Genomic DNA, 11111 nt, shown 5'->3' with positions numbered 1-11111 from the left:
TCCTCAGGCACTGGCGCGCCTCCGTGGCTGCATGGAGACCCCCGCCGGCCTTCCCATGCCGCCTCTCAAGTCCAAACGACGCGTCGCCTTTGTTTATCCAAACGGCCCCCTCTTCAGGAGGCTCTTACTGAAGGGAGTATAAACTGAAAAGAACTGAGCGTTGCACACCTGCAGGGCTACCCCTGCCCTCCCAGGACGCCCATTAAGCCGGGAGCGGGGCGGCGGGAGCACCTCATTCCCGGGGTTTCCACACTCGCAGCTTTAGCTTCAGGTCACCAAAGACGGGAAAGGGGGATCAAAGAGACCTCCAAATTAGGGGAAATTAAGGAAAGGGGTGGGGGCAGAGCCCCAGACCAGTCCTTCGGCAGCCACGTCGAATCCCAACGCACTGAGTCCACACCCCAGCGCGCAGCAAAGAGCCGCCGGTGGCCCATAGCGCGCGGCATCTCCAGAGCCGCGTTGTCGGCTTGGCTCCACCACGCAAACATCCAGTGAGCGTTTTAGGCTTTTCACCATTCCCCTCTGCCCTCTCCCTTCTCCCTGTGTTGAGGGGCCTCGGGGGCTGGGCACGGGCAGAGGAAGGAGCGGCTGCTGTGGTCCCCATACTTTTTCCCCTGGCGTGAGGGTCTCGGCGGGCTTGGGCTTTGCTTTGGTCGTGGCTTGATAGATGGAGGCAGGGCGGTATCGGTGTACTTTGGGTTTTTCGCTTTTCCGTCTCTCAAACGCTCGCTTCCCTGCGCTCCCCATCCCCCAGCTTCCTTTGAAGTGCATCTTTCCAGAAACTTCTCAGGGAAACTCAGCAAAAACCCGCAGGCTCCGAAATCGCCTCCCTCCCGGAGCATGCGCAACGCACTGGGCGGCAAGCTCAGTGCGCGCGTGTACGAGTGTGAGAGTGGTACGTGTGCGCGCGCGCGCTCGCCGTGCGAGGCGGGACGGTTCTCTCACAATGAAGGGAACAGGTTTTCTCCCCTCCCCCAACGTTCCGTCGTTGCGCAAGCGCGTTGAGCCAACTCCTCTGGCCTTTGAGAGAAGTGGGGGGAGGGGCAGGCCCAAAGGTCTGGAGTCGCGGCATCGCGCGCCTGCGCACTGTGTTGCCTTGGCCCGGCTTTTTCCGCGCAGCTTGTGGTAGGGCTTTGATGTGAAGTGCAATTGAGCACCTCGGTTGCGCCGTACTCATTGTGTCCTCTACTCCCACTCGCGGAAACTGTAGTCTCTTGAGGGGTTATTAATTACGTCCCGCGGGTTTCCTGGAGAATGGCCTTTCCTTTGTGTCTAAGGGCTAAGGTTGAACCGTGTCTCGTTAGCCCCCTTTCCACTCCTGCCTGCGCCTTGACCCCTGACAGGAATCGATGACTGGAAAGTGTTGGAGCCTTCTCCCAACTAGGGGAAACACCTCTGATCAAAGGACCGGGTGACGGCCGCGCTGGCTTCCATCAGGCACTGCCTGCAGTTCTTGCTTACTAAATAAAGGTGTCCTTTATTTGGAACCCTGCGCTTGGTCCTCGACACCAGCCTCTGCTGGGGCTGGTGGGGCTGGCAGCTGGGCTAGACCTCCAAGTGTGGATGCAGACAAAGAAAGGGCTTTGGCGTGCCGCTCTTGTCTCCATTTGCAGAATTGAGGTTAAAGCATGGTAACCATAGTAACCGCGTTTACAGTTTTTTAAGGTGCCTATTGTTTTGTTCTCTTTTTCTCTTCCTTTCGGAGTGTGGTGGAAATTATTACCAGGGTTGTAGGTTCTTAACCCGCCCGCTCCCTCACCCCCCCCCCCCCCACCCGCTCTTTACCTTGCCACGTATTCCACTTACATTCAACCTCGTTTTTTGAAATCCAGTAGGTTCAGTAAGGTCCGCTTGGCAGGGCGTGGAGGCTTGCCACTTCTGCAGTCTGAGTTTTGTTTCCCTGCCACTCTTCTTTTGAACTACACCACCGTCGCTTCCCTGGTGGACTAATTGTCTTTCTATATTCAGAGCCTCAGAGATGTAAGGTTTAAAAGAGGGAATTTGCGAAAAAGGCACTTTGGGGGATCCTAGAGACTGATGTTGCAGTTGCAATTTTGTATTTTATGGTCTCCAGCACCTGCTAACTTGCCCGCAGGTGCTAGTGAGCCACTGACCACTCCGACTCCGAGGTCAGTCCAGGTCATCGCTCTGGGCGGAGTCATTCAGTGGTTCCTAGTTCACGGAGATCTTTTTTCCTGCTGGGAATTTTGAGTTGGTGCCAGATTCCTATCAGGAACTCTTAGCTGTCTTGAGGCTGTTGAAGTACTAGCAAGCAATCGAATTCTGCCCCTGCTAACAAGGTTATACTGTCTTTTGAAGCTTGGAAAAGATGAGATCAATCGCAATAGTCCCTTGAATTTGCAGAATTTCTGGTAGAGATTATGTCTTAACAAATGATGGTTAATGAGAGTATTTAAAGGCAAAGTTCCTACAATAAGGATAACACTACTAAATAAGGGGAAGAAAATTTTGAGTATGTACGTCTTGCAATTTTAGTTAGGCATAAACTCAGATTTCTTATGTGCTAATAATTAGAATCTTGAGAAACTGATCTCAACAGAAACGATGTATTTAAGTTGAAAACCATGGAGAACAAAAGTAAACGGGTTTAAAGCCCACTTCTTTGGGTGAATTTTTTTTTTTTAATTTTTTTTTTGGGGTGAATTTTTTTTAAGTGAAGGGTTTAAGCTTGGGTGTGTGTTCAAATTATCTTGTGGGGGGTGGGTAAAACACAAACTGCTTTTGTTAGTTCATCTCACTGTGCCCCTCCCACCAGCTAACAGTATATAGTGAAATCTTTAGTTATGACTCTTGCTGGTTCTGTTTTCGTAGAAAAAGCATTTTAAGTTAATCTAGCATTTTCTAAGAGAGTTATTTTGAGGCAAATTATTTTTCAGCCGAAGTATTTTCAAAGTAGAACTGTAAGGGATGGTTTCTAGGACTTTTGTAATATATAGCTTGAACAAATTCTATTATCTCCTTTATCAAAATACTGAAATTTAACTGTTTAAATTTAAAAATAATTTCAGCATTTAATTCAGAAGTGCATCATGTCCTACTTAACGTTTAAATAGAATGTGGTTTTATTTTAAGCCAAAAGGTTTCAAGTGTCTAATTATGGAATATATATAAAATTAGCAATCATTACCATCCTGAAGATTAATAGCAAAATACTGAAGCAGATATGACTTAAAGTAGCATCGCTATTAAATAGCAATATTTAATTAAAATGTAAACAGTTTCAAAGCATATTTGGAATTAGTTCAGGATGTTTTGAATTCTCTACTTCAAACTAGAGCAAGGCCTTTCAGAGGAGCAGTAGGAGAGCTCAACACCCTAAATTTGAAATTTTCAATACACATGTAACAAGGTACTAAGTATATTTGATTTGGTGCTATTGTTTCTGAGATGCTATCAAGTGTACTTTGATAGTTTTCTCTAAATTAATCAGCAGACTTGATTTGCATTATGTATATTATGCTTGCTTCTTGATGCTTAAGTGACAGTCTCTTAGACCTGGGGTGTTTTTGGCTATTGTGTATCACTTACAGTGAAGAGGTGGTTTTTTCTCACATGAGGATTAGCAGTACAGTTTTAAAAGGTTGAATTAACTCTCTGAATTAACAGAGAATAATAATAATAATGTTCATGTGGGAGCTGTTACCATAAATATGTTGATTTAATGTAGTGAAGTACCAGCATTTCAGAGGAGCCCTTAACTAAAGTCCCCCAGAAGCTGACTTCCAACTCATTTTAACTTTTTTCTAATTGCAAGAGCAATACATGTTAACCAAGGAGAAGTTAAGAAAATATAGATGAATGAGAACTTTTAAAAAAACTTTTGAATTCTGTACTTCCCTGGCAGTCCAGTGGTTTGGACTCCGGGGCTTCCACTGCAATGGGCATGGGCAGTTCTATCCGTGTTTAGGGAACTAAGATCCCCACAAACCTCGAGATGCAGCCAAAAAAAAAAAAAAAATCGAATTCTACCACTTAAACACAACCATGATCAATATTTGTTAAGTATCCTTCCTGTCTATTTTTTATTCAATGCCATCAGTTCAGTTCAGTCGCTCAGTCATGTCTGACTCTGCAACTCCATGAACCACAGCACGCCAGGCCTCCCTGACCATCACCAACTCCTGGAGTCCACCCAAACCCATGTCCATCGAGTAGGTGATGCCATCTGACCATCTCATCCTCTGTCGTCCCCTTCTTCTCCTGCCCTCAATCTTTCTCAGCATCAGGGTCTTTTCCAATGAGTCAGCTCTTCGCATCAGGTGGCCAAAGTATTGGAGTTTCAGCTTCAACATTGGTCCTTCCCAATGAACGCCCAGGACTGACCTCCTTTAGGATGGACTATTGGATCTCCTTTCAGTCCAAGGGACTCTCAAGAGTCTTCTCCAACACCACAGTTCAAAAGCAACAATTCTTTGGCGCTCAGCTTTCTTTATAGTCCAACTCTCACATCCATACATGACCAGTGGAAAAACCATAGCCTTGACTAGACAGATCTTTGTTGGCAAAGTAATGTCTCTACTTTTTAATATGCTGTCTAGGTTGGGCTTCCCTGGTGGCTCAGAGGTTAAAGTGTCTGCCTGCAATGCGGGAGACCTGGGTTCGATCCCTGGGTTGGGAAGATCCCCTGGAGAAGGAAATGGCAACCCACTCCAGTATTCTTGCCTGGAGAATCCCATGGACAGAGGAGTCTGGTGGGCTACAGTCCAAGGGGTTACAAAGAGTAGGACACGACTGAGCAAGCAACTTAACTTAGGTAGGTCATAACTTTTCTTCCAAGGAGTAAGCGTCTTTTAATTTCATGGTCAAAATCACCATCTGCAGTGATTTTGGAGCTCAGAAAAATAAAGTCAGCCACAGTTTCCACTGTTTCCCCATCTATCTGCCATGAAGTGATGGGACCAGATGCCATAATCTTAGTTTTCTGAATGTTGAGCGTTAGCCATAAGCATTAGTAAATTGTATTCCCAATTCTAAATATTAGATATATTAGCAGTATTTCCTCATAGAGGGAAGAAAGTTATTTTTAGCAACTTTCCAAGGAAATGGTAGAAATATAAAAATTGATTTTTTAAAAAGAAAATATCAGTGATTATATCCATTTATGGAAAACCAAAAACAATGTGGAATAAATAATTTAACTTTCTTAGAGAATTGAACAGTAAAGTAGATTGTGAAGTGTGAAAAAATGAGTTAGAGAAGGACTGGCTAACTAATACTGTTCAACTGATTGGAGTTTTATCATTGACATATGTATAATTTCACTTCAGTGAGCCTCATATATCAAAATGAATCTGTTAATATACTGGTCTGTCTTTTTCATCAGTTGACGTGCAGAACTAGCAAGGTGTCAAAATACTCTGAGAATAATGCAGTAGTTTTGTCTGTTTTATTTTCTACTGTTCTTGGGGGGGGCGGGGAACTGATTCTAATACTAGGAGGTTGCTTGTATTGTCAGGTTCTCATATGTCTCATGTGCTTTTAATGTCACCTTTCGGAATTATCCTTCATGCTCATGGGAAAATTCACTTCACCATCCATTTATCATAGATGAAAGAAGAGATCACATCCTACTTTTTGATCTTTTTCAGTAACCATAAATTATTAACTGTTAAATTAAAACATAACAAAACATTTTTAGAACTAGTTAGTATATTTTCATGTTATGTCTTTAGGAACAGTGCTTATATTTTAAGTATATTTTCTTATGAAACAGTTCATAGTGTGGAACTCGACTGGTAACCAAATTTTTGTTAAATATCTCGTAACTATACTGTCTCCTATTTAAATGGTGATAGTAATTTATCTGATCTGTTGGCTCCTTAGCATTCAAAGCTTGAGTTTGAAGCTCGGATGCTTTTCCCCATTGGGCTTCCATTACACATGACTGAACTCTTTGAGCACATCTAGCATGCTAAATACAGTCAGTCCGCACAGTGAAAATCAGTCTTGATTAAAAGCACATCTATTTTAATTCCACTTTGCAAATGGCTCTGCTTTTAATGTCACCTTTCTGAATTATCTTTCATACTCATGGGAAAATTCACTTCACCATCCATTTATCATAGATGAAAGAAGAGATCACATCCTACTTTTCATCTTTTTCAGTGACCATAAATTATTAACTGTTAAAAAATCAGAGAATAAAGAGTGGGCTGTTTTTCTTTTGAAAACATACAAAAATAAATGTTTATGAAAACAATTCTGCCCTTGTAAATATTTGTAAATAATTCTGCCCAAGGACAGAAACAAAGTAAAGTTTTCCCAGTGTTCCCTGATACGTTGTCAAAAAACATGAAAAGCACTGAGAAAACCCAACATTTGATTTTCAGGGCTGTGCAAAGGGCATGTATTTACCAGTTTTGTTATTAAGAGTTTTGCAATAGAAAAAGTCAGCAAAAGAGTGCAAGGAACTTCATAGTTGATATGCAGTCAACTGATTTGACTATAACACCTGGCTCTAATCCTGAAAAGCTATAAATTGATCATGGTATGTTTTTAACTTCACCTGATGCTTACTTCTGATATTAATATGGAATTGCCAGTCAACTTAATAGTATTCATGACATTTTTAGGCTGTGTTACTTTTAAATACTTTTACATGTATTATCTTCCTTGATACTTCTAGCAGCCTTACTAGATAAAGAAGAGATACTTTTATCCTCATTTTGCAGATAAGGATATTCAGACTTTAAGGAATTTGACCGAGTTTACTAGGCCATATAGCCAGTGACAAAAATGGAACTGTAATTTTTGACTCAACGCAGGGGTACTTCCATTATACTGTATCTCTCATTCATACCATCTGTTTTTCAGTATCCTTCAAAGTTCAAGGTCAAGTAGTGTTATGCTGAAGAATCAGTAAGGAGCATGGACATTACTTTTAACCAGTGAATGTTAACTTTTGTAGAAATGGATAGAATTCCCACCTGAATTGCTCATTGGAACTCAGCATCTATAATGTGAACTACTTTTCCTTCAAATGAATTTGCCTAACTGAAGTCAGAATAATATTTTTAGGGGCATCACAGGAACATACTAAATATTTGAACAGAAATAAAATTTGTTTTACTCATTAAATTATCTGTATGTCTATTTAGGCTGATGTAGTGAGATTTTAATAGGCTGTGAATTCTGAGAAGTGCATATCAGATTTTTAAAAACCCAAGAAGCTAAATTAGTACCTTGCTTGCTACTTTTGGTGCCTATAATTCTGAAAACAAGTATGAAAGTAACACTTTAAGAGAATCTGAGTATGAGGTGCTATCAAGTAATGTTTAATGGGATTTTGCTAGCCCAAATATCTTAATAATATATGTGTGTGTGTGTGTGTGTGTGTGTGTATATTGCTTCGTGTCTTGTGTAATCTTGGTTCCCCCATCAGGAATTGAACCTGGACCCTGGGCAGTAAAAGTTCTGAGTCCTAACTGCTGGACAGGCAGGGAATTCTCTAGCCTTTATATTGTTAAACAGAGACTGTTTCTCAGTTGTTTGATAAACCTTTGGCAAACTGGGAAATGATATCAACTTCATTTGGCATTTGCTAATCATCTTCTTGATATCCTGTGATCTCTAAAGGTCTTCGGGAGAACTTTAACTCAACTTTGCTTAACAATTTGTATGTTAGTAATTATCCACTCCACAGTTTCTCTTCTGCTACCTTCCAAAAGGTGGGAGGCTTGGAAGTATTTGCAAACAACTTTTCCATTTCAAATTAAACTTTATGTAAAATTACATATCTATTCTGCTTTTTACATGGAGAAACAACACTTCTGTAACAAGATCTTTAGGAAAACCTAAGAGAATGACATTAAAAAAATTTAGTTGGCAAACATGTTGCTTTCAATTTTCATTTAATGTCTCCCTATTCTTGTGCCATAGAGAAATTATAAATACCTCTTAATTGATTCTTATTTTGTTTTAGCTTATCCTTTTATTGTTCTGTGGGAGTTATAGATGGATACAAAATACCACATTTAATAATGACTCTAGCCTCTCTTCTAATGATTTTGTCTAAAAGCTGCCACCACCCCCCCTCCTTTTTCAGCCCTTGAATTTTCTTCAGCATGATTTTAACTGAAGGCTGCGTTCAAGGTGAGATATGTTCTTTATTTCTGTAATTGCAGGGTGCTGTTTTTTGAATCTTCTTTGTCTGTTGCCCCTTAAAATGAGATTGAGCTGAGCTTCTGTTCTTCCTGTGACACTAAGAAGATGCAGCTAATTCAGGGCCTCTCAGGTTTTAAATGAGTAATTTACATAATATTTTAAAGTGTGTTTCATTGTGGCTGCTTATATAGAAATTTATGCTTCGTGGAAAAATGCCAGTCAGTTCAACGCTAACTGCAGCCACGTATATAGAACTATGTAGTTCACGAGTGTAGCTAATTGTATGCTGGCCCAACACTCCTTATGTGATAATTGTGACAGAGAAATGGCCAAATGTAAATGTCTAGTCCTACATCTGAATATAGGTTGATTTGCTTTTACTTTTACTGAGCAATCAATTCCATAATACTTTCAAGAAAAAATATTTCCCTGTCATTTAATGACTGATTTGCATGAAGACAAGGTGAACCTCTTGGGTGGCATTAAAGGCCTTAACTAAATTACAAATGACTGCCACTATTGTGGTGGTACTTTTTTATGAGTAAGTTGTCAAAAATCCAAAAATCATTTCAATGGATAGTTATCTCCTGAGGAGGCACATCTTGTTCTGTAATTGTTGTAACTGTGTAAGGGGTTGGGGTGCTTGTTTAGTCTTCTAATATCCTAAGAGTAAGGAAAAGAAGATCTCAGTTGAGCAGACCTGCTGAGATCAAATTTAAGTACAGTATAGACCCTGAACCCAAATACAAGAAAAGTTGATATGACTATCTGACATGACTCTCTGACACATCATTAAGAAGCTTATGTTAAGCTATATGACAAACAAAAAACCTACTTGGAGCTTTACCATCTGTGGAATTAAAGAGACAATTTAACTATGTACAGGTGACCCCAGGTGTTAGTGCCATTAATTATGATGACCATATGTTCCAATAAAAAGTATCAGTTTGATAAGTTGGCTTGTATTTAAGGAGACAGTGAATGAGATCTAATATTTAAAATCTGGTCTGTAAAGCACTACACCTATGATTGTTTTTCTGTAGATAAAAAACGTAAAAGGAAACTGAGCTGTTGACAGTTCTAAACAATTCAATTTTTCTGGACTCAATACCATTGCCTTAATTTTGTGGGTTTTCTTCGGGGCTCTGATAACTAAAAAGTTCAACTGTAGGCTTTAAAATTTAAAAGCTCTTAGGTCTGGAAAGGCTAGGGTTCCAATCCCCTCCCTTTGCTTAGATTTTATAGTAAATTTTCTGAGGGGAACACTATCCAGACATGTAACCATCTCACTTCAGTTCTACTCTTGGTATACCATAACGATCAGCAAAGAGATCTTGCAAACTGTTTCGCAAGATCTTATATAAAATAAAGTTGCTTAATGTTACAAGCTAATGATTCTTGGGAGGGATGGGTTTCTGCAGCTGTTATAGCTTAGATGGGCGGTGAGAAAGGCGGCCTTGTTCTGACACTTTCCCAAGCAGGCGCGGCTCCAAGTGCCCGGAAATGGCCAGAAGCTGACCAAAGGTGAGCAGGGGAAGGAGTCCTGACTTCTTCTAGGAGAGAAGGCTCGGCAGCCGCTTTGACACGCAGCCTTGTGAATACCAACCCCCTTTCTCTTTTCTTCCCCTAGGCCAGCGCCTGGGAGCCCTGTTCGAGGCGCTGGAGGCGGTACCTTCTCCTGCACTCGCTGTGCCCCAAGCCTGAAACAGCGCTTGACCTGACAGAGGGCTGCGCGCCTGCGCACTGGGACGGAGCGCGTGAGCGTTCCTTCCTGGCCCCGCGTTCTTCCCTACCTCGCGCGCTTGCGCGCCGGCTGGGAGGAACTCGGCGTCTCGGCCTCAGCGGGCGGTCGGGCGGACGAGCGCGCGCCCGCGGTGAGGGAGGCGGGCCGCGCGCGCCGGTGGGAAGCGTCCGGCTGCCACAGCGCCAGCTCCATCGTAGTCGCTGCCGCCCGGGTCCCGCTCGCCCCTCCTCCCCGCTCCCCCGCCCGCCGCTGCCCGGGCGCATGCGCCTCCGGAGCGCGAGGGTCGGCTTCGGGTGTGTGGTGGCGGCAGAGCGGAGCTGCGAGGCCCGAGAGTCAGAACCTGGGGGAGAGGGATGGTCTCTGCACGGGGGGGAGCCGGAGGAGCCGCCGCCGCTGCCGACGCCACCGCCGCAGCCGCCGCCGCCGCCGCCGCCTCCTCGGCGCCCGCCTCCCGGCGCTGACGGGCTCGTACGAAGCCGGCGAGGGGGAACCCGCACCAGCGGTTGCCAGCACACCGCCCAGCATGGTCCGGGAAACCAGGCACCTCTGGGTGGGCAACTTACCGGAGAATGTGCGGGAAGAGAAGATCATCGAGCATTTCAAACGGTGAGTGACACGAGGCCCGGGGCCGCGCTCTCTCCTCGGGCACCGCTGCCCACTCCGGCCCGTTGCCGGCCCCTCCCCGTGCGCGGAACTGGTGAGGGGACCCGGGCCAGACCCACGGACCGGTGCGGAGGGCGCGCGGCTGCCTGGCCGCCTCTCTGTCCGCGTCGCGGCGTTGGGCCTCGGCGGAGCGGGCCCGGCTCCCACCCTCTCCCTTCCCAATAAGGAGGCGGCTGTCGCTCGGCCTCAGCGAAGCCGGCGCCGGGAGGGTGTTCTCAGGCTGGCCAGCCGACGGTGGGGTCGCGTCCTTGCGCGCCGCTGCCCCGGTTCGGTGCGGCTGTCCCGGCCAACACGCCCGAACCGAGCTGCCCCTGAGCCCCGGGGACCCGAACCCCTACCCCGCCCCGACAACCCCCGGCCCGGCCAACTCCCGAGTCCCGCAGCAGCTCCCGCTCCTCGCCCTGCGGACGCGTGGATATGTCTGACCTAGAGAGGGTTTTGTGCGAAAGGAAAGGTTATACAAACGGAAAAGTCTTGGTAGGTGACATGGGGGCATCTCGGAACTGGAAAGACACTACTGGATTCTAGGGACCTCTCATGAAGGCTCACAGACCTAGAAACTAAATGGACGCAAATGTTT

General features: G+C 44.6%; 1 protein-coding gene across 1 annotated transcript in view; it reads left to right on the top strand.

Annotated features, from left to right (window-relative positions):
• Positions 1–10039: 10039 nt before the first annotated feature.
• SPEN (spen family transcriptional repressor) overlaps positions 10040–11111 on the top strand; it is a 92540-nt gene continuing 91468 nt past the window's right edge. Inside the window, 1 exon segment of the mRNA XM_027565299.1 lies at positions 10040–10474. Coding sequence (XP_027421100.1) covers positions 10392–10474 — 83 coding nt within the window. The 5' untranslated portion in view covers positions 10040–10391.

The sequence above is a fragment of the Bos indicus x Bos taurus genome, chromosome 16 (genome assembly GCF_003369695.1).
Source record: "Bos indicus x Bos taurus breed Angus x Brahman F1 hybrid chromosome 16, Bos_hybrid_MaternalHap_v2.0, whole genome shotgun sequence".
Taxonomy (NCBI): domain Eukaryota; kingdom Metazoa; phylum Chordata; class Mammalia; order Artiodactyla; family Bovidae; genus Bos; species Bos indicus x Bos taurus.
Note: the sequence above shows the minus strand (reverse complement) of the source record. Positions and strands in the feature narration are given on the sequence as shown.